Raw genomic sequence first — 23,634 nt, 5'->3', positions numbered from 1 at the left:
TTGCTTCTCTGTCTTACATCCTGACCACTGTGAAGACATGCCCAGGCAATGCATTTGTCAGGCAGTCCACACCACACACTTGACCTTAGTATAGTGCATGTGTAGCCAAGGGCATTGCTCTGTGGTCACACAGCTACAATGTCATCATGGATAAATCTCCGCCTGAGGAACAATCACCATGGCCATACTTAAGCAGTTATTGTAACAAAACCAAAGCTGACATTCCTTGCACTTTCACTGGGGTATTTTATTTTTTTGGTTTATGTATGTCCTGTGAACGAGTAGGCACTGTTTGCAATAAACTCAATTTTGCTCACATATTCATTTTTTGTAATATATATATTTTTTGTAATTTAGTATCACATGTACATTGTTAAATTGATAATACATTTTTTTACAATAATTTTTATTGCGTAAACTCCATCCACAGATTGGAACATGCAGTTGAAAGAGCTATAAAAATCTGTTTTTAGCCAGTAGCCAGTTGCCAGTTTAGGAGCTCACATCTTCTGGAACAGCCTGGATGGAAGGTATGCATTGCTGACCCCCACAGGGAAACCACAGTTTTTTTATCCAGTACTAGCCAAACACATTTATTGCAAAAAACAACACTATTCAGTTTTATATGGCCCAGACATTTGTAAGCTGAAGAGATGATATCAGGCTTAGAGATTGCTAAGAATGACAATTACATCCTCAATGGTTTTTAGTCCAAGACTTCAAAATAAGCATTTGAAATGATAAAACACAAAAAAATGTATTGTTATAGTTTACCTGAACATAACTTACACATAAATATAAAAGAGCAATTTATCTGCTGTTGTTATAATACTTTAGCCTACATTAAATGAATTTGTTATACTGAATATAATGTTAGAGAGCTTAGGGTTCTTTGTTCACAATAGTTATTTTACCATTAAAATATAAAATATTTAAAACGCACACACACATATACATACATACGCGTACACACACACACACGCACACATACATACGCACATGCGCACACATACATACACACACACACACACACACACACACACACACACACACACACAATACTGGCAGAATTACTGTACATTCTTCCTCACATGTTGACGTCAAACTTTGTATAGAAACCCAATTTGGATATCTAAATTGCTTTTTTATACTGTTCACATTTTGGTCTGTTTGTCTTTATCATCTTCATCATGACATTTAATTGAGTCTCTCTTGTTCATCTCAACCTCTGTCTTCTGTAGCTTGTGTTTATTGTCCTCATCATCTTCATTTACATTCTTCTTGAACTGGGCCTCAATTTCCGCAGGGTCAATGTAGGTGTAGAAATAGGCCATAATGGAGAAGATGAAACACACTGCAACCAGGAGAGAGGCAAAGAGGACATATTCTGCCCACTTTGAAAGAGGAGGTGAGAGATAGAGGGACAAATATGTTATTAATGCATCATCATATTTTACTGTCATTACATGACACTGAAATACAAGTATGTCTGACATGTCCACTAGAAATATTTAATCACTTTTAGTCACAGGGGATTAGTTGGGGTTTAATTAGTGGGAGTACTTTTTTTTTTTACCTGTTTGGGAAGCTTTGCAAGCTCAGCCACAATCAGTACAATGAAGTTGCCAATAGCAACAGTAAACAACCAGCCTGCTTGCAGCACTGCTTTCATGTTACTGGGAGCCTTGAAGAAACAAAAGAGCATAAAATGAACAAAAAGCCATAAACAAAGAACATTATACAGAACTATTATATTGTTTTTGGACAAAGGAAATTAAATATTCTAATCAATGTGTCCTATACTTTCTTGGATGAAGGTACAGTAATGTAATACATGAGTGGAGGATGTTCTAACAAATTTACCTGTGAGTAGGAGAACTCCAAACCAGTAACAGAAAACATCACTTCACCAGCAGTTATAAAGAAGTACTGTGGGATCTGGAGGGCCATGTGAACTGAGTTGGGCTTGATGTCTTCTGCAGCAGTAATAGACTCCTGACACTAAAATAAAAAAACAGAAATAATCATAATAGAAATCATAATAGCTACCAGAGCACAAAAACATGCATAAAGTTGCCTGTATGCTTCTTCAGACCAGCTTGTCAGATGGAATAAGATATAAAAGTCTCTGGTTGTACAGACAATACTTGATCATAGGATCAATTAATAACACAATAGGAAAAATACAGAACATCACCATCCTTATACTTAAAGCATTAGTCTTTTTTCACTTGGATCAAATGTGAGTTGTCAGAAATATCCCAGATGAAAGAAAAAAACATTACAGACTATTAATACATATAGTTAGATCTAATTTAACTTTTCTCAGTATAATCACAAATAAATTAATAGAATATACAATCTATTCCCACATATAAAATGATCTGGCATGATTTTCTCCTTAAAGGTTCAACACATTACGTTGCAATGACATTTTACACAGTAACAGAACAGCTGACTGAAATTCATGATATTTGAAATAAATGTGACACTTACATTTGGCCCAAAGACCAAAGTGCTGGGAATAAAGAAAGTATATGAACTTCCAAATCCAAAGTCCGTGCTGTATTCACATGACTGTGACCCACTCCATAGTGTGAATGTGACCCTGATCATTTGAAAATAAAATCTGTTTAATAAACTGTATTACATATTATTGTATTATTATTTGCAAAAAAACTATAATTATTTTGGAATAAAAAAAGGGAATCAGATAAGATGAAAAATCCTTACTTTCCATTTTTTATCAGGGAGTAGTTGGAATAAGAAAACGGCTCAATTAGTCCAAAGTTGGCTGCAGGTATTGATACGTTCACTGTTGTATTCATTCCATTTACGAATCTAAAATTGTTACATGTTGAACAAAAACATTACAGACAGAACATTTGATCATCTCAATGGTCAATAATTCATTTTCTGTTGGTCAACTGATCAATCAATTGTATATTTGTAACAGTTTTAATTCAACTTACCGGATTGCATTGTTGCCTTCTTGTGGTTTGGAAGTTATATCATCAGTCTGAAGAAATAAGACAATGGATTTTGGTTAATTTAACCAGTAAAAGATATTGTATGTCTATATTTTCATTATTTTGTGCATCTCACTCACCATCAGCCATTCCTCAGTGATGTTCGAGGGAATGAGAAGTGTTTGTCGCTGTCCCTTGGCCAAAGAAATAGTATTCCTCACTTCTGGGTGTCCAATTGAAATGTCGATTTGTCCTGCTTCAAATGTGAAGTATTCATTACTGGCCTGCAAAACAAAGAAATAGTTGAAACTGTGTAAACATTGGGGTCAGGATATGTGTACATTGACAGTGGTGTTTTGGTTTGCGTGCAAATGGTTTTTTACAAAATTTTAAACTTTGGTGTTGTGTTTATTGATGAGAGAACATACCTGAGCTGCAGCAAGATTCAGTGGATCATTGCCAGGCATCTTAACTGTGACTGTCTCACTGCCCATGTTAAGTAGTTTCAGCTGACTCTGGGATGTTGATGGGAAGGTGGGCAATGTTTTCTGAAAATTGGATTAAAAAAAAAAAGTAAAAATGAGAACTTGAAATAAATAAATCTCTAAGCTGATTTGTATTTTACAGTATACAAGAAGATGAACACAATAATTATTTTCTACTTACATCAATTTCAATCTGAACCAGAGCAGCACAGACAAAAGCTAAAGCTGCCAGAAGCATCCCCACTGTCATTCTTTTCAGAGGCCTGTTGAATTAACATAAAGTTCTATTACTTATTTTTATATCAGTTGAGAGAATTACAGCAGTAAATGTCTTAATGTTAATACAGGAATAAGAATTTCCATCACTGTAATACCAGCATTTTCAACACTGACATGATTACTGTGGGCCTGATATAGTCTGGCCTTGTATTCAGATGTTGAGAAATATATCAGTCAGTCTGATGACACTGCTTTTTCACTCATACTGTCCTCGATTGTTGAGTACTAATTTGACATTTTGGAAAATCCACTTATTTACTTTCTTCTGCAAATTATATGAAAAGAGCAATACATCTCTCCAGGCTGTACGCTAAATATGAAGTTACAGCCAGCAGCTGATTAGCTCAACTTAACACAAAGACTGAAAAACAGGGAAACAGTTGGTTTTGCTCTGTCCAAAGGTAACCACACTTACTAACTAAATGTTAAGTAAATGTTATTGAATAATCCTATGGAGTTATTTAATCATCCTATAAAGGACTGACAGATATAGTTTTAGGAATACTTACGTGAAGTTCAGGCCACATTTGTTGATCAGAGGGTAGATTACGCTGTCCATGATAGGCACCAGAGTCAGGATCAGGATGGGGTTGACAGTCTTTTCAGAAACATAAAGTGCACGGTGAGAATTTTCTCAAATACAATGCATCATATCAGTTCAAGCTAACATGATAAATATTCTTATAACTTACCTGCATCTGATCAGGCTGTATAACAAGGCTCCCCTGCAGACACAAAGAAGTCATTAGAACATGACCACATTGCTGGAATTAGGTAAATATATTTTTATATTGGTTTCATCACCAAACTTACAAAGTGTCCATTCATGGTGGTAGCTTGCAGAGTCCATCTAGAGCCCTTTAAGACAAATGCAAAATTTAGCACAGTTTCCACACCTAACAATGATGCTGCCAATTATAATGTAACATAACTTTAAGGTACCTTTTGGTCAAATAGTGTCCAAAACATCGGCAGTGGGATGTATAAAAATAGGACCTTCAGCACCATTTTGATTTGAGCAATGAGGAGTTTCTACATTACAGAAAAACAAGCCATTACTTTACTGAAGAAACAGCATGTTAGACACTTTAAAGAATTAAATAAAGTGAAACATACATCATATTTTTCCTCAGCCCAGTCCATCCAGTGCTGCCTCTTTGGGTATTGATTGCTTCTGTGCCTGTAGCGGTTTTTAATGGCAAACTGATTGAGAGAAGAGCAAAGTGAGAGAGAGACATGTTTTTAGAGACACCTATAACCGCTGTTGGCACACGTTAATGCAAAATGTGTTGAAGCAAATGGTGTAAACCACACTCACCCCAATGCATTTACACACATCCAGCATGATGTTTCCCTGTGGTTCAGCTTTGTAGTACATACCACTCCCAACGATAAACACCACTGTTAGGGACATCACAGGCAAAACATCAGTATCAATATACAGTATATATTATGTACCAAACCTTTAAATTTCTGCTTTATTCATAGAATTGCAGTCTCCAAATATGTTTAAACATACCAAGGGCAACCAGCATTAGTGCTGCAGGGACACCGAAGGCCAGAGAATAACACTTCTGCTGACTGTGGATGCCACAATCTTGAGCTGCAGATGGAGACAAACAATTGTCATTCAACTACATTTTAAAATGATCTCATATTTAAGGACTTTTGTTAATGATTACCATGCACAACATGCACACATATGAATGATTATGGCACTGTTTGTCATAAACTTTAGGTCCTACTCATTTCTACCTCTGAGGATTGGAGTGATGATGGTTGATAGGAGACTCCCGCCATTGATGCACAGGTAGAATACAGAGAAGAAAGTTCTCCTTTGCCTGTCCTGCACAGAGAAGTATATTTTAGTGACTTGCTGTCATGTGTTGTGCAATTCTGGATAGGATATGTAACCAATCCTAAAGTGATTAATGTCTATGTTAATAATATTAAGTACAGCAACCATATTTTTTTCCATCTCGTAAGCAACATGGCTCTAGGGATAGCAAAGTCGGTCTGTCATTTAGTCCATCAATTTGAAATATCTCTCCAACTATTGGATTTATTGTCATTGAATTTGGTATAAGTATCCATGGTTCCCAGAGGATAAATTAACAAATGTTTGCACACTAACAAGTTAAACTAAGATAGCAAACATGCTAAATATTATACCTGCTAAACACCAGAATCTTAGCACTGCCATTGTGATCATGTTAGCATGCTGATGTTTTTGAGCATTAAGCTCAAAGCCCAGCTGTGCCTGAGTGCAGTCTCAAAGAGCCGCTACCATGGCTTTAGACCTTTTATAATATTAGTGTTTAGTGCCTATATTTTGATAGTGGATGTTGCAATTACACGTTCAACGTCATGGTCAATGTTAAACATTACAGGAGAAGACTCCTAAGATAGGAGGAGAAGAGAGGCAATCTTCTAACCTGGTGGTCACTAAACTGGTCTCCACCAAAGGCAGCCACACAAGGTTTGATGCCACCTGTGCCGAGGGCGATGAGGAAGAGACCCACCATGGACAACACACTGAATGTGAAGAAGAACACGTGCATGAGCAAAGAGTTCAAAATATGTGATGAAAACTGCCTGCTGAAATGCTGTGTCCTGGATTTTGACTCAATTATTTCTGGAGTAGAGTAGAAACTCACACATGAAAGGTCATGTTGTCTGGTGTGCCATCTCTGTCCGTGTCAGTGATGTCATGGATTGCACTGACAGCCATTGCAACCTGGCCAATTGCATAGACAATGGACAAGTAGATGATAGTCCTGAGGGAGAGAGAGGAAAAGAGATGAGCAATGGTGGAAGAAGTACTTAAATCCATTACTTAAATAAAGGTATCAGTACAACACAACCTCAACCCTTTTTAATTAAAGGTTTACTGTATGCACATTTTTCTGCTGTAGTTGTTTGTATAATAGTGAAACAATACACTTTCAACCTAGAGCTGCCAATGATATTTTGAGTGATTATGACAAACTATTTCTACATTTTCGTAGTCATCTTTGTTGTATTTTGGGTTCCTGGCAGCTTTATACATAATTAAATGAACAAAATTATTATTTTTGCTTTGTCCTAAAAAAGGATACCATGCATGTGTTGAAAAAGCAACTTTAAAGGTGCTAAACAGAACCTTAGAATTACAATGGGATGAAAGAAATGAATGCATAGGAAGTCACAAATTAACTAAAATTAAGCTGGACTGGAAAGAGGGAATGTAATCTTAATATGATATGTACATTTATGAGTAACTTTATCTATCTAATAAATATAGTGGAGTAAAGAGTGTAGCATTTCTTCCTGAAATGTAGTGGAGTAAAAGTAGAAAGAATAAAATTGCAGTCCCAGTATCGCACAATTGTGTAGTATACTTCCACAAATGTGATAAAGTTATCCTCTAAAACAACTTGCATACCTATGTAAATAATTCAAACCTCTATGCATATATCAAAGGAACCTGAGACAGTTGCTTACTTAAACTTTCCCAGCCAGGAGTCAGCCACAATGGCTCCGAGGATAGGGGTGAGGTAGCACAGAGCCACAAAGGTGTGGTAGATGGAAGTGGCCAAGTCATCGTCCCAGCGCAAGAAGTACTTGAAGTACAGCACAAGCACAGCTGTGGACAGGCAGGGAAAAGGATGGTTTAAGGACGGTTAAGAGAGTTTCCTCGTCATGGTTACAAAAGTAATCAGGTGGTTTGCAATCTGGTACTAAATATTCTCACCTCGCATTCCATAGTATGAGAACCTCTCACAGAACTCGTTCACAACGATGAAGAAGATGCTGAGTGGGTAGCCGCATACCTCTTTGCTCTGATGGATAAAACAAACAGCAGCATGGTGTTTAGCAGCGCTTGATGAAGTATTTAGATCATTTACTGAAGTAAAAGTGTAAATACCACACTATAAAAAAAATCTTGCATTCAAAATCTGACTTAAGTAAAAGCATCAAAATATACTTAAAATACCAGAAATAAAATGATTCATCCTGCAGAATGGCCCATTTCAGAATAATGTATATATATTAATCAATGATAATTAGTGAGGCATTAATATGTGCATCACTTAAATGCTGCCACTGGTGAAGGTGGAACAAATTTTGATAACTTTATATATTCTACTAATATTACATCATAATTATTTGTTGATTGTATTTTTCCTTATTAATCCGAATCTAAAAAGTAAGTAGTGACTCAAGTTATCAAATAATTACAGTGCAGTAAAAAGTACAATACTCTCCTCTGAAATGCAGTTGCGTATAAGTATAAAAATCGAAATACTCAAGTATTGTACAGTTAACTCAAACTTGTATTTAAGTACAGTACTTGAGTAAATTTACTTGGTTACTTTCAACAACTGACTATATTTATCAAAGGAAAAAGTTCCAATAGCGCTTAATGGTCCCTGCCATGTTATATCATATTATTGGATCATTCTTGTTGATTGACTAAAATGTAAGCAGTACTTAACTTTATTGTCCATGGTCAAGGTGAAGCCCATTTTTTTAAATGTTGTTTTTTTTTTCATATTTTTGTGTAAGTTAATTCATAGTCTGAAAAGTAACCAGTAACTATAATTGTAAGATAAATGTCATAAAAAGTAAAGCATGGAATATATGGAATTACTCACATAAAATATAAGTAGCCTACCTCCAAACTGTACTTAAGTGGTGCTTGGTATTCAGTAACTTATAGCAGCATTAAAGCGAATGGAATATTGAGAGAGCGGTTGCTTTGTTCCTATGGATTATCATTTAGTCTCACTGAACAATTGAAAACATAAACTACACGAACATCCAGTAAATTAAATAAATGAAGTACTTTACCGTTCCTCTCTTCTCCTTCCCTTTCTTGGGATCCTCCTTATCTGTGCACAAGATGAAGCTAGTTTAAACAACCATCCCTTTTCCATGAAAATAGACAAATACTAATAATAATATAATAATAATAATAATATTAATAATATTTTTCTCTTGTTCTTTCCTCCCTCCACCCCAACTTTCCAGTTTGGAGTAAAGAGACAGCACAGGGGCAAGTAAGAGGGTGCAACTGGTGTCTACATATATATTTACTTTTTGTGGATTTGAATGAAAACGCACTAAAACTCACCTGTCATGATGTCTTAGTGACGTTGCTGCCTGCTTTCCACTGTAGTTGGATATTCCTTTGAGATTCCTCCAGGGAGCAGTTGATAATTTATCCTTCCCTGTTCACCAGTGACAGTGGGAGTGTATCATGTAATATTGCTTCTTATTAGCCCTTGATCTGTCTTTCACACTGCTGACGGTGTTGCTTTTATGGTGGGTGGGAACATGAGATATAGGAGATAGGAAGTCCAATATGCTCAGCCCCTGAAAACTCATAAAAGGTATTAATTCCCTAGAACTTTACAACTGAAGCAAATGTAAGAGTGAACACAAGAACAAACATTAATAAAAGAGTAAATGAATAAGGACTCATGAGTACAAGTGCAGAGAAATGAGTGCATTTTATTTAAAAGAAAAGCATAAGGGAACATCTCTGTTTACAGCAGGACAGTGAATTTGTGTTAAATAAAAATAAAAAAACCCATCGCTGCCAAAATATAAAACAATTTCTTGAACATTTGAATCAACACTAAAATGGTAAAAGCTTCATATTCCTCCCACAGTAGGCGTAGTGTTTGGTTCCACACCTCATCGCTTTGGCAAGAAGGTGAACATTTCTTTACAGTGTATAAGCCCCACACAGCAAGATACTTTGCAAATATTGCACACACTCCTTTATATACATTAATAAACAACTTGGAATATATTTTTTGTATGCAATGGCTTTAAATATTTAAAAACTCTTCGGCTCTAAGACATTGAAGTGATTTAAGGTTGAATGCTAACATAGGAGGCCCTTTGCAAATTTGCATTTTTGTAGAAATATAACTTCATGTACAGGGAGGTGAGCGTCGATGTATGCAGCATATACTGTTCATCAAGACATCAATACAGTGGCTTATAAAAGTGGAATACTGTACATAAAAAACATAATGTGAAACATTTTCAAAATGAACACAAATGGGCTGTGGGTGTATTGTAACGACATGCATAATAAAGGTCCCAACAGGAATGTCGCCATGGAAAAAAAACGTCCCAGTCTTTTCCGGTAGAAACAGGTAAGGTGGAGGCAGGTTTGTCTCATCAAACATTATGTCTGGCCGTGAAGCAGGGTCTGTGTCCTGTCAGGACCCCTCAGGTCTCAGGGCCTCACCTCAGTAATCTCACAGGAAAATTTAATTGGCCACACCCAGCACAGTTACCATGCCTACTATATATGATAGAAAGGTCCATTGCCTTGGTCATGGTCCACTGAGAAGGGTCAGAGGTGGTCAGACTTGTCTGTGTTTTTGTCAGTTTCCCTTTGAGCTGACAGAAGAGAAGCAGGATTCGGTTTAGACGAGACAATATGGCTTCACTGGCATGCCTGCTTGGCGAGTATTGGGGGTGGGGGGTGGGCGGGGTGAGGGTTGCTGAGGTCAAGGTGAACCCAGGTTAGCATCATACCACAGAGGACGAGCTGGGGATGCCCTGGATGGTGGCACTGGTCGGCGTGCCACTGATAGCATTAAAGATGTGAAGCGAGTCTGGAAGAACGCTCTTCATGCCATCTTCCACAGGACTGATCTGAAAGGAAAAATGTGATGAGGAGAAATTAGATATTAAATATCATTTTAGATCCCTGAGTATCTTAGTTATTGTAAAAACAAGCCCTTATTTAAAGGGACAGTTTCACACTTTGAGAAGAACACTTGCTTTCTTGCAGAGGGTTAAATGAAGACAAGTCTGTAGGATAAATCATAAACTCTAATAGCAGCTGATGAGCTTAGTTTATTATAAAGCCTGGAAACAGCTGGCCCGGCTCCGTCAAAAGGGGACAAAGTCCACCTATAAATCCCTCTAAAACTCAAATGTCACATAAACTTTTTTTGTTTAATCTGTACAAAAAACAGAGTGTAAAAATTAATAAAAAAGTCAACATTTTACAAGGGTTAAATGTCTATGACTGTTTGTTGGCTGGGACTGGTTGGAGTCTTGCCTGGTAATACAGCTACTGACCATGAAATGGTCTGGTACACAACAGCCCGTTAAACCACAACTCGTTTACACACTTCACCTTAGAGGTGCTGGTAGGCTGTGTTTGTTACCTTCAGACAGAGTCAGGCTGTTTCCCCCTGTTTTCAGGGGGAAAACAGCTAAGCTAATTGGCTATTGGCTGTAGCTTCATATTTAGTGCGCAGATACAGTATGAGAGTGGTATCAATCTTCTAGCTCTCAGCAAGAAAGTTAATAATCATGGTGGAATCTCTGCATCCCTTAAAACAGAAAATAAATATGTAAAAGCAACCAGTACATATAGCATAAACAAAAAATCATCAGGGGTATAAAACATAAGCATATGCAAAAACAAAATCAAATGCTTAAACACACACATTCAAATGCATGTACATACACACATACTGTTCATACAAGTACAAATGTATATGCACATACATGCATACATACAGTATATATATACATGCATACATACAGTACATACTGTATACACATGCAAAAACATACATCAACCCAAAGAGATAAGAGGTGATTGTTGGTCTAACCAGTTAGGTCAGGAGTGTTCACTGTAGAGGGAGAACAGGGGGGTTTTAAGTTTTGATCTTTTAAATATCAAGAGGCTTTAGCTGCCATGATGGATAGCACACATGTATGCCATGAGTGAGAATATTTTATATCGAGCTGATTTCTTTTTTATTGCAGCCAGGTAAGGCTAAGGACTGTCTGTGATCTGATCAGATAACTCTGTCAGTGCTTTTCAAGGTCAAGAGAGGGACTTTAGCTTTAACTTGAGAACAAGTAGCATCTTATGATCAAATTGATTTGATTTTCTTATTTCATTAACTCCAGCTTTTTTTTTAACTCCAAATTTTTTTTTACTTGCTGGAAGGTTTTGTTGTAATATTAAGCAGGATAGAATAGAGGACATTACAATAACTCTTAATATGAAAATAAATGAATGTATTAATGTTTCTGCTTTGACCAGTTACAAAAACGGGCAGATTCAAGATGTTGTTGCAGAGATCTTCATATGTCACAAGAAAAAGACAAAGATGGTTCAAGAATGACTTTAACATCATATGATAAGTGAGAACAGATGCCTAAGTCTGACTGGACCAGCAATTGACAACTCAGTTTTTATTGCATTCTGATGCTTCTTGCATTACCATCCAATCTGCTCATGTCAGCACAAGGGGAAAAACAGAGAATGGTGTTATCAAAGAGTGCGTTATCAGTCACGTTATCAATCATTTAATGAATGGCACTCTGTTTACTTCACTTGCCAAAACCTGCCTCAGAAAGAGGCAGATTACAGATTTAACATTAGTAATGCAGAAAGTTATTACACTGATACTTCCCTTAAGTAACAGCGGCCAGGGCAATAATATACTTACTTGCTCATGCATGATGATGGACAGCTCCCTGGCGAGGTCTCTATAGTTGGCTTTCATCTCATCATGATACTCCTGTTGGTCCTCTTTGATTAGTCGCTCATTAATGCCTAAGCCATGGCCACATGCCTCCACAAAATGCCTGCTCAAGAAAATCGTGTTAAGATGCGTTAAAGAAGAATTACGCCATGTAGTAAAACCTGAACAAGCACACATTATAAACCTTAGGCATCTCACCTGAAGACCTCTTTCAACTGTTTGACCTTGTTATCAGGATACTTCTTGGCGCCCGCGTCGTCCAGAAAAGCTCGGGCATATGCAAGTGGTCCTGCATTTACCTGAGGGAGGATGTAGGAGCCATGTCATTTTTTTTCTTTTTTTTTTTTTCCTCATGATAATTTTATAAAGGTATGTCCAGTGAGTGTAAGTGAGTGTTGACAGAATTCAAAGCAGGCACCTGGACACTGATGCTGCCCTGCAGTTTGAGCTGCAGGCGTATCATGTCCACCTCACTGGAGGAGCAGAGCTGTTTGATCTCGGCCACCTTCTTGCTCATCTCGTCGATGGCCACCTCGATGGGGCTCAGATCGGTGTGGTGCTGATACATGACTGCAATACGTTTCTTTACATAGGGGAAACAATGCGTGGCTGTGGGACAGAGACACAACGGTGAGAGGGGTGAACAGCTCACCTCTCAGTGCATGAATCTTTTTCTTCTTGCATGTGCTTTTCTCAGTTTTACAACATCCACTCATATGTGTACTGCACAGTCGTTGGAAGCGTTCAGACAATAAAGATAAGACGATAAGGTTGAACCTTTTGCACCATAAAACAATAAAATTATGATTAGGATTATGAAAGGTCCTTGACAAGCAGCTGACATGTTCAGAATCTAATCAAGATCTTCTATTCATGCACAGTGCTGAGTAATGTAATGGGTGAACAACTGGTACCCACGTGACAGCCTTCCAACATAGTGTTTATGTGAAGCCTTTATGTGGGAATTAACAGACAGCAGGAAGACGCGCTCCATAGATAGAGAGGAAAATCTGAGAAATACTTGAGTGACAAATGTATTTCACTTTCGAGATGGTTGAGATTATTCGATGCGGAAGGTACCAACATCTGGTTTATTTACAGCTAAGTTTCATTACATAGTGCTGTGTTAGAGGGTTGAACAGTTAGATCATTTCTTCTGTGGCTCTGGAGGAACTTTTTGAAGTCTGAGAGAATATTCCTGATAATGTCAGCAGGGTTTTCTCAGCTTGGTCATGGGGACGACAAATTTTTAACTGAAACTGGTGGTGTGGAGTTTGAAAAATATGGGCCCAGAAAGAGTCTGACAACAAACGCTAGAAGCGGGGGAATTAAGGTCAAGATAATTTTGATATTGTTTTTTTTTAAACTGTCCCGTTGCAAGCCCACAATTGTATGTAATTGCAATAGTAAATCATTTTTTCTCCAATTATGTGCCACTGTCACACATATATAAGGTTACCTACTGGTTAGTATAGTCCTGCGTTTGCACTGCTCCTCCACGCCGCCTTGCTTTTTGCCTGATATGGTAAAGGGCATCTCAAACACAAAGCGACGGATGTTGTGGCTCTTTTCAAAGTCTGTCTTCCTGTCCACCAGCTCCTTCTCCTCCAAGTAAGGGGTCACGTGTGTCACTTGGATATATGCATACTTAGAGTCCAAGTCTTTGGGATTAATCTGCAAAAGATGCATGTCATTATAATGGATGAATGCTGCATTGGGGAAAATCCTCACAAATTAAATATCAACAAAGTCTCACCCTTCCAGAGTCCTGAATCATCTTCACGTTCTCCTGTCCAAACTTGTCAGAGTACAGTTTAAGGAGCCTCTGAGATATCTCAGACAGAGGGGTGAATTTGGGTTCTTTGTAGATGTACTCCTTACCATCTTCATCCTCAAAAAAACCCTGAAAAAAGACAAAACATAATCAGAATTGCAAAAAAAAAAAAAAGAATATATATAATAAGACATAAAGAAGCAAACAGTGCCACATCAAACCATACATGAGCTGTGAGTGAGAGTCATCATGACGATTGTTAAATGGTAAAATCTTTTTTGTTCAAGTCTAAACTCGGGGCTGAAAGGTACAGAATGTCAGACTCCACATATACACAACCTACAATCTAATAGCCGAGCACAGAGATAAAAAAAGAAAAACAAACTCCACTGCAAACATCGACTGGTGTACGCTCAACGATTTAAAACAGATCAAAGGACAGAGGTGGGGGCATGGATTTCACACGGTCAGTCGGAGCGCTTAGATTAGTCAGTTTCTTGTACGTAAACGGGAAAAAGGTCCCATGAACAGATGGGTGAAGCCATGCATTTACCCAGTGACAGATGAATCCTGCTATTAGCCCTTCAAGAGTTTCCTACTATGATTATGACAACACTGAAGCTAGAGTAAAGGAGGAGTTAAAGGGCAATGCAACGTGAAATAGCACCGACTGCATTAGCAAAGGAGCACAACACAGCCTAAAACATTCACTGCAGTCCAACTGCAATGGTAGCTTTCACACTGATTTACCTCAGCCTCTGAGTCAGTAAACTGGTACTGCTACAGAGTGTGGACAACAGAAAATAAATCATTGTTATTCCATGAGAACTATCTAAATACCATGAAGAAATGTAACACTCCTATTAATACTACTACATCACCAATTAGACCACCATGTCAGGAGAGACATGGATCTCTGACAAAGTACACAAGTAGAGGTTACCACACCCAACAAATAATTTCTAAAACTTCTAAAATTACTGTAAGAAAAAAAAAAAAAAAAAGGTCAGTACTAAACTTTTATACACTTACATCTATAACACAAAAGCAGAGACACTGAAATGAGAACAGAGGTGGACAGGTGCCATGCAACACAGTCCCAAAAAATAAAAACAGTGGTGACTGGTTGTTACTGTAACTTGAGGAAGCAAACTATGACTGAGAAGTGCAATGGATTACAGCAGCACCAACACCACACAAAGACTCAAATGTCTGCTGAGAGAAGCTAGCAAGGTCTACTGCACAACTTACCGCTGCCTTCAAAGAGGATAAAGAGCAGAGAAGGGTATTAGAGTGGATCATTAAATGGTGCACCACATGTGGTCATGCTCTTTAAAATAAAAGCACTTTCAACAGCCCTCATGCAAGAACGTGAATTACTTTGCCATACCAGCAACAAAATGAATACTAGTGCTCTTTTGTGAAATCTCGTTTGTTTGATTTTAAATACAGTTAGTGCATAAATCATATAATCTATATATTATTAGGAAAATTAAACAAAAGTAAAAAAAAAAAAAAAAAAAAAAAAAAAAATTTAGTTTAGACACCCTTGTGAGTTACCGGCCTCTATTGTACCTTAAGAGTTCAACTCACCTGGCCAAAGAAAGCCACTCTGAAGTAGGTGCCCAGCAGTCTCTTGCCTGTGTGCATGACCTCTGTTACTTTGCTGTATGCACGGTGCAGTGTGTCATACAGGTGGGCCAGTTTCTGTGCGAAAAAGTACAAATAATCTGATTAGACTCTGTAGATACTAATGGTTAAGAGCAAGGCTAAATTAGTGGGGATTGTTGTGGGGAAAATAAAATTGTTGATGAGATAAGCTTGTACCTCAAAGTCCCTGCGCTTCTCATAAATGGGGATTATGAGCTTGTAGATGTCAGAGATGAGCTCGTAACGCTCAGCTTTCCACAGTCCGTCTGCACACTCCTCCAAAAGCTCCATTAGGACATCCTGAGGGAACAACAGAAGGGAGGAATAGAAATTTAGCTTAAATAACCACTGTTTGATAAGTCAGTGCCTCTTCTATCATAAACCAAATTTGATGACTACAAGGATCTAAAGAAAAACGCACATCTACATGTTCAGTCATCTGCACATACTGAAGATAATCTTTATTTTGAAGACAGAATAATGTGACTAAACATTGATTCACAGAATTACAAGTAAAACCACTGCATCAAACCTATGAGTGTGTGAATCTCTCCAACAAATTTGACAAAGGGTCATGATATTGAGAAATGCTAATCTAACATTATTATTTTTTTTTTTTACATTTGTTAGACTCTTAAAGTCGTACGTCATGCCCCTCTTCATGATTTTTATTATTGCAAGAAACATACAAAAATGATGTCTAATTTCAAAACTATAAACTGTGTGTTTCATGCTCAGGTGATGTTGATGATGATATTTTGGAAGTCTGCTGATAAATCTAAATTGGCGATGAAATACTGTCACCAGCCAGTTGCCACTTAAATAACTAACTAACTATTTAAAAAGTGAATTGAACTTAAGGCTGTTAAGTGTTTTTTGTCTTCCTTACATTCATTTGCCAGTCACTTTTGACCAAAGCAACTTAACAATTATCCTTACAATCTAATTGTAATCAACGGTGGAGTAGGACCGAAGCCTGAGTTCATGTTCACTTGTTCAAATCTTAGCAGGTTCGTTTCAAGTAAATTAAATCAATGCAGTATGAAAGATGTAAGTACTTCATTGAAGTGGACATCTTGCATGCCGACATCTTCCATCATCGCCCCTTCCTCATCAATGTTTGGAGTCACGACACGGAAAGCTGAGCAGCCCTGCTTGAACATGCCTGAACACAGTGAGAGACAATATATCAACAAATCAGCCCAAACTTTCTTTTGACAAAATATAAAAATCTGAAAGATTTCACGGAATAGTACAGTAACATGACAATGTGAAAATCTTGTGAACGACACAGAACACACACGCTCCTGCTGTGTGTGTCACGCAAGAGAAATAGATTGTTAAAGCACCTTTTCTCCGCAGGTATTCAGCCACAAGTGCTGCCACGTGCACGTAGCACATGGCCGCCTGTAAACAATAAGAACATTCCTGGTCAGCAAAGTGATAGTTGATAGCAGTAATTATGTTACATGACAACACAACACACTAAAATAATATCACTACATCATAAACTGGACTAATATTAAGTAAATCCTGTCAATACTTTATTTTTAAAATCATATATTATCAAATAAGAAGGGACTTTATCCCATATTAATTTGGCCTCCATTATATCAGCAGCGTCTCTTATCACAGACCTCTGACAGGTCTCCATTCTTCACATGGATTCGGGCCATGCTGTCCAGCCAGGTCTTGCGTAGCTCAGGTGTGCTGGCATAAGACTTGGCCAGGCTGTACTGCAGGTCCACCAGCATCTCTGGATCTCTCTCATGCTCCTTCATCTGAGCTGTGGCCATTAAAACCGTCCTGATGCGTTTGGTCAGGTCCTTCACATCTGATGGGAAAGCCGTGTTCTGTTGTGCAGGAATTAGAGCAGCCAGTTATGGTATTGCTAGTTTCAGCACATATTTTAAACTGTTTATTTAAGTGGAATATTAAGTGGAATAATTATGAACACAAATGACTTGCTGACCTTAATGGTTTTGTCACTGTTGGCACAGTTGTTGATAATTGACAGAGACTGCTGGAAGCGGGTACTTCCGATACCAATGACATCAGCTATCAGCTGACTGACAGCAATCACCACCTAAAGCAAAGGAAATAACAGAAATTATCAAATATTGTTTTCCCTTGTTTTTTTGTTGACATTGACTTTACTTTCTCAGTGTTTGGGCTCCTACAGCTCACAATGTTGTGTGTGTAAAAAATGGTACTAATAATAATCAAGAAAACCAACCAACTTTTTTCTTTAAATAAGTTTGTTTCTTTTCTTTTGGCCTTAATAAAAGCTAATATGTAGAAAAGTGTTAGCCCCCCATATAAAGAAATAATTCATGTATTATACGCTGTATGAACTATGCTTGAATAAATACATATTTCATAAAGGTGGTGCATTCACAGATAAAGTAAATGTATGTGATGCTACTTGTGTTTGGGATCAATTAGTGCACTTGTGTGGGGACTCGGAATTGCAAGTGTGTGTATGTGCACACTTATTTAGAATTTGAGAAGGGTGGTGCAGTATAAAAAGTACTGTTAAACACCAAATCCAGAAAGAGAGCATATGAATTTCCACTGTATTTACTGTAGTTAAATAAAGTATCAAGCTGTTAATCAGGATCCAGTATCTTCAGGAGCCCAGAACATTAGGGTTAAATAATGTGATCATGAAAGCATTATTGTTTTTATTCTGTAGAGGTAAAGACAGGGTCAGAGAGGGACTATCCTACCTGTAAGTGCGTCCGGACAAACGATTTGCGACCTGTGTAGTCAAAGTTGCTCTTCATGAGGAAGTACAGCAGGTGGGCTGCATCGCTGCGAATGGAGCTCAGCTTGGAGTTACAGCACTTCAAGATCTCATAGCAGAACGCAGCGCACATGTCAGCACGCCCTTCGAAGAACGTGCAGGGAAACTTGGGGGTGAAGAATACAAGAAAGGTCATCAGCTACTGTGGAAGGCTGAGGCCATGACAAAGAGAATATTGTTAAATAAGGCACCAAAAGTCTTTCAAACCTTGTAGATGAAGGTGCGCAGTGAAGTGAAGACCTGCTTCAGGGCCGTTTCTGACTGATTGATTCGCAGAAAACAAAGATGGACTTCAAACACCTTCTTCATGAGTGGACTGTGGCCGTGGTCAGAGCACAGCTGTGTCTGTGGAGAAAGAGCATTATCATAGTAACAAAAAGAACGAAGACAAATCTAATTTAAACATCAACAACAGGTATTAATTAGGCCTGACATTCTCAATAGACAACCTACATACTGTATTTAAACACAAAATGGTTGTAGTACAAAGTAAGTTGCTACAAGTATTGTAATATATGTTACCTTGAAACCCATAATGAAGATACTGAGGGTGTCCAGCACAGTCAGGCACACCTCAGTGGCGATGTTGGCCTCCAGCAGAGACTGATTTAACACGTCAGCATCCGAGTGACTGTAAGCTAAAGAAGACATGACAAAAAGCTGTAGCTGTCCCACCCCAACCAATCACATCATATCATAACATATCATATCATATCTTTGTGTTAAAGGCAAAGCTGTTGCTAAAAGGATAGAAAATCTGATTAAGTTGAAATGATAAAGTTTCATTCCAAACTGAAACAAAATGAACTTTGCAATATGTATACATTTTATATATGAATGGTGACACAGTGGGGAATATTTTTTTTTTTTTTTTTTTTTAAATCAAAGCAATGATTTTGTGTGTGCCAACATTTGAGTATTTTTATATTTAGGAGCGAATCTTAAACTGGATTTTCCTAAAATTCACAGGTTTTTATTTTGGAATGAAACCTGTCTTATTTACATAGATTATATCTTTTTTTTTTCAGAGAATGAGATGTAAAATGAAGCTCAGAGCAGATGAGCTGGGCAGAGGCATGAGAGGATTTTAAAAGCTGATGTTCGGTTAAAATGGGCATGCTCTTAAAATTCAACCGAATGAACAGAGTCAGTAACAGACTGCAAACTGCCTGTCAACCTGATACGTTCTTACCATGGTCTACAGATATTCCAAGAATACTTGAAATCTTTCTTACACTGAAAACACAAAGAAACTTTATTAAATTTACCAGACTGATCACACACCTTAACCCCTGTAGATAAAAACAGTATATTGCTACTTTTGGCCCCAATTTTATTTAACTGATGCCCCTATGTTTTCTGAAGCATTTCCTGCTTGGAAGCGGGCTGGGTTTAAACAGAGGATGAGGAAGAGGATGACATTGATGATGGTGATGACGCTGAAAAGCATGAGGAGACAGACTACACAGGGTGAGGCAGAGGAGGACGGCTGTCCTCTGGTAAAGGACGTATGATGTAAACGTACAGTATGGGGCACTTACTGTGGTTAAAAGTATATGAGTTATCCAGGCTGCTGAGCTGCTGTAAGCGGGCATGCATCATTCCTGCCCTGTTACGGGACACAGGCAGAGTCTGAGACTTCCGCTCATGTGCTACAGGTCCTGCCCCATCCTGGTTCCTGATGAGGAAACAGGACAATGTTAGATGAACAGCTGATGACCAGCAGGGCCAGAGTTAGTGAAGCCAATTAGGGTGACTAATACACCATTGTACACATTTGAGTGGTGTAAATATCACTCAAATGTCCTTAGAGCTACAGATGATTTGAGGATAATTTAGCTTATGAAATTTGAATGTGCAATAACGTCATAAGACTGGAAAATGTAACATTTGAACATTTTTGTACCTACATGTACCAACAGCAACACCTACTGTATGTAGCAGAGTAAAGTCGTAATGTAGTTTGCATGTTTGGCATGCAGTTTAATAATACAATTATCAGAGTGGTGTGGCAACATTAAAGCAAAGAGTCAAAGCAGTGAGTTACAGCACAAGCCATGCATGGAAGAGTGAGAGAGACTACATGTGAATTTATAGAGCAAGCAGTCGTGTCACAGCACTGCAACTTTTATTGGGTGAGAAGATATCATGCAGTTAGTTTGAGAAAGTCAGTTCCACCTTCAGGCTTACCCAAGCAGGAGAGGGCAGGAGCCAGGTTTTATTTCATTATGTTAAACTTGCCAGCATTTAAGTGAATAAAGATAGAAACAGTGGTGGGAGGTTAGAGAGAGTGAACACCCAAAACCCTCTGGGAGCCGAGGCCAGAGCTCCCAAACAGTAGAGAGAGAGAGTACAGTGACGTAAGTGTGGTTTTTAATGACTTTAAATAACTGTGTTGAACATACAGTTACAACCTTCAACAGTCAGACACATTTAGCAATGATGTTTTACCCTGAATGATCAAAAATACAGCCAGCAGGTAGCTACATTACTGTCACATACAATATCAAGTTTAATGGGCAATTAATGAACAGCAGAAAAAAAAAGACTTTGTCTCATAATAGGTGTCTAGATCAGTGATTTCCAACCAGAGGCTGGTGGACCCCCGAGGGTATTTCTGATGTTGCCAGGGGATACGTGGAAAGATTGAGGTGTGGCAAAATTTATAAAAAAAAAAAAAGATAATTTGATTTTAAAATACGCCACCATATTGAGTCAACTGTAACATCTGAACACGTGTTGTAATTGAGAGTAGTACAAACTAGTTAGCAAAGGAGCAGAGAAGTTGTTTGCTAAAAGTAACAAATAAAAAAACTGAAATAGCCAAAAGTAAAAATGGTAGAAATAATTAGCTAAAACTAATAAATAAAATCAGTCTAAATAGTTAGCTAACGGCAATAGAGACAGTGTTGAAATATTTAGCTAATACTAATGCAGTATTGAAAAAGCTAAAAGTAATGTATAAACAATGTAAATATTTACCTAAAGGCAACGTATAAACAATTGATGTTGATAACTAAAAGTAATGCATAAATGATTGATATAATTTAAGCTAAAACTAACTCATAAATGGTAGAAATGTCCACCTTTTGCTGCTTCAATAAGCAATAGTAATACAAATGCAAACTGGACCGAAACAACCTAAACACTTACAAGTCAACTGTATGAGTAAATTACTGTTATGTGTACATATAATTTAATATAGACGTTTATATAATTCACAGTGTTCAGTTTAAAATCAATCAAAGTGAACACATTTGAAACATGACAGGCGGTGGATGAGTACTTGTGTTCATATGTAAGGGGCTGTGGGGGCACACATCAGACAGAAAAGGTTGGCAACCACTGTGCTAGAAGCCTGAAATCCCTGATGAGTTCAACCATATATCAAATTAAATAGCTTTAAAAACAGTGGCATCCATGCAGCTCATTCAAACACTGACAACAACATTACCTTGCGATGTATCTCTTTCCCATGTATCTGAACTGATGGAGGCAAACTCTGAGAGGGAGAGCGAGTGAAAAATCAGTCACCAGACATTTTTCCAGCATTACTTAGGATGTCAGTGTCGACAGCAGCAATATTACAGTACGACGCCTTACTCGACTAGAGTGAAGAAGTCCATGAGATCAGCAGCTGAAGCCTTGTTCCAGTATGTGAACAGAGCGTCTGGAAGAGACAGTGATTGACGTTGTAGGAACAGTTCGTTTTCTTGGATTGTAGAAATGTGAGTGAACACAGTATTTAAGAAAAAAAGTGCATAAAGGCATAAAGAGTGTGATTTTACCTTCAGACATGCTTTTAAGCACATGTAAGAAACACATGAGGAGGCTCTTTATCTCGGCCTGGTCCAGTTTATCGCAGCGCAGCAGGGTACTGCCCAGGGTTGAGGCGGGCTGGTTCTGAGGGACAAAAGAGGCTGATCAGGCACTGACAGACAAATATCTAATGCTGTCAGGAGCCATGTCTCGCTCCTTTTACTGCCTCAAAATAAGCCAAACCACTGTTTAAAGAAAAAAAAAAAAAAAAGCCAAAAATAAAAAGGGCATTTACCACGATAATTTTAAAAAATTTTGAAACTCTCCTCTAATGGTTTGTGATTATTGATCAAAGTCTTGGTATTTCTGGAGACAAAAACAGGAAAAAAACAGATGTTTCCCTGAGTTACAGTAAAGAGTGGTTATGACATGATTAGTATGAGTTTTTTGAAGGCCTGGGATTACAGTGGTAAAGCTACACTAGTGGAGTCATTCACTCAGAAGTTTCAGGGCTCTATGAGCAGCAGACAGACTGCCGGTGGAAAGCGATCACTATTTCTCCCAGCTGAGGCAGAGAGCAGGGAGAAAACAGCAGAGGAGCAACAGCTCTACCACAGCAAGGGGTTGGCCAAGCACGTTCCTTTGCCAGCAGTCAGTCTAGACCATGAAACTGGCTGGGGATGACTTCATGGAAAGCATGAAGCCATGGTTCTGGCTTTTTAAAAGGTGTTTTGAAGGGAGGAGAGCTTTACGGCTAATGTAAGTTTTCCTGAAAAGTTTGGGACACAAAGTGTGAAGCTGTGGTGCAGATACTTTTGAGCAAAATAGACAGATTCTTTTGGTTGGATATAACTGCAAATTAGACCTGAGTGTCCTCCTTTTCCCCTTTAGTTGTTGTTGTTGTTGTGGTAAAAGCTACCACACATCTCAAATTATAACAGCTTCAACGGTAGACGAAAGAAAACATGATCCTTTGTGTTTAACGGACTTCTTCTCAGATTTAGCTTGAGGCTGTCTGTCTGTGAAAGCGAGAATGAAACAGCACACATGAGAGGAACTCAAAAGTGAGAAATCCCTTAAGCATGCATGCTTATCCACATCTGGAAAACGAGCCGAGACAAACCCTGCGAGGCCCTGTGGTACAGCAGGTCTGCTTTGTGGAACCAGAGAACAAACAGGCCAAAGCCTGAGAATCATCTGGCAAAGAAAGGGCTTAGGACACTAGGACACTCTCACACACACTTTCACATTCCCAGATGGGACACTCCTAGGAGGGAGGACGACTGTGCGAGGAAAGGAGGCATTTTGTACTTGAAGTGAAACGCTGGGCTGCAGGGCGCTCTCTGACACACAGGGGGCAGAGAGCAGGGAGAAGTCCATGGTGACGCGCTTG

General features: G+C 38.2%; 2 protein-coding genes across 10 annotated transcripts in view; both read right to left on the bottom strand.

Annotated features, from left to right (window-relative positions):
* Nucleotides 1–250: 250 nt before the first annotated feature.
* slc15a1a (solute carrier family 15 member 1a) lies at nucleotides 251–7,488 on the bottom strand. The gene is made up of 21 exons (XM_056389499.1): nucleotides 7,467–7,488; nucleotides 7,217–7,358; nucleotides 6,391–6,510; nucleotides 6,169–6,268; nucleotides 5,489–5,579; nucleotides 5,253–5,336; nucleotides 5,052–5,134; nucleotides 4,850–4,936; nucleotides 4,676–4,765; nucleotides 4,547–4,591; nucleotides 4,426–4,458; nucleotides 4,243–4,331; nucleotides 3,636–3,717; nucleotides 3,398–3,517; nucleotides 3,110–3,253; nucleotides 2,973–3,019; nucleotides 2,734–2,841; nucleotides 2,497–2,608; nucleotides 1,864–2,001; nucleotides 1,577–1,684; nucleotides 251–1,394 (listed from the first exon to the last, which is right to left on the bottom strand). Exons 1-21 carry the CDS (start codon nucleotides 7,471–7,473, stop codon nucleotides 1,155–1,157), a joined length of 2,070 nt encoding a protein of 689 aa, XP_056245474.1. The 5' UTR covers nucleotides 7,474–7,488; the 3' UTR covers nucleotides 251–1,154.
* A 1,721-nt stretch (nucleotides 7,489–9,209) lies between these two features.
* zmp:0000001200 (dedicator of cytokinesis protein 9) overlaps nucleotides 9,210–23,634 on the bottom strand; it is a 78,115-nt gene continuing 63,690 nt past the window's right edge. For 3 of the 9 annotated variants that reach the window (XM_056389410.1, XM_056389409.1, XM_056389411.1), the window contains exons 35-53: nucleotides 22,271–22,385; nucleotides 22,086–22,152; nucleotides 21,937–21,984; nucleotides 20,024–20,160; nucleotides 19,005–19,120; nucleotides 18,690–18,827; nucleotides 18,406–18,588; nucleotides 17,649–17,762; nucleotides 17,314–17,529; nucleotides 17,026–17,083; nucleotides 16,735–16,841; nucleotides 15,854–15,976; nucleotides 15,620–15,733; nucleotides 14,009–14,155; nucleotides 13,716–13,926; nucleotides 12,671–12,861; nucleotides 12,451–12,551; nucleotides 12,217–12,355; nucleotides 9,210–10,393 (exon numbers count right to left, since the gene is read on the bottom strand). In XM_056389410.1, coding sequence (XP_056245385.1) covers nucleotides 10,268–10,393; nucleotides 12,217–12,355; nucleotides 12,451–12,551; nucleotides 12,671–12,861; nucleotides 13,716–13,926; nucleotides 14,009–14,155; nucleotides 15,620–15,733; nucleotides 15,854–15,976; nucleotides 16,735–16,841; nucleotides 17,026–17,083; nucleotides 17,314–17,529; nucleotides 17,649–17,762; nucleotides 18,406–18,588; nucleotides 18,690–18,827; nucleotides 19,005–19,120; nucleotides 20,024–20,160; nucleotides 21,937–21,984; nucleotides 22,086–22,152; nucleotides 22,271–22,385 — 2,451 coding nt within the window. In that variant the 3' untranslated portion in view covers nucleotides 9,210–10,267. Of the gene's footprint in view, nucleotides 10,394–12,216; nucleotides 12,356–12,450; nucleotides 12,552–12,670; nucleotides 12,862–13,715; nucleotides 13,927–14,008; nucleotides 14,156–15,619; nucleotides 15,734–15,853; nucleotides 15,977–16,734; nucleotides 16,842–17,025; nucleotides 17,084–17,313; nucleotides 17,530–17,648; nucleotides 17,763–18,405; nucleotides 18,589–18,689; nucleotides 18,828–19,004; nucleotides 19,121–19,674; nucleotides 19,719–20,023; nucleotides 20,161–21,936; nucleotides 21,985–22,085; nucleotides 22,153–22,270; nucleotides 22,386–23,634 lie in introns of all 9 variants that reach the window. The other 6 variants (XM_056389417.1, XM_056389413.1, XM_056389418.1 and 3 more) reach the window with 2 other exon arrangements.

The sequence above is a fragment of the Seriola aureovittata genome, chromosome 11 (genome assembly GCF_021018895.1).
Source record: "Seriola aureovittata isolate HTS-2021-v1 ecotype China chromosome 11, ASM2101889v1, whole genome shotgun sequence".
Classification (NCBI taxonomy): Eukaryota; Metazoa; Chordata; class Actinopteri; order Carangiformes; family Carangidae; genus Seriola; species Seriola aureovittata.
Note: the sequence above shows the minus strand (reverse complement) of the source record. Positions and strands in the feature narration are given on the sequence as shown.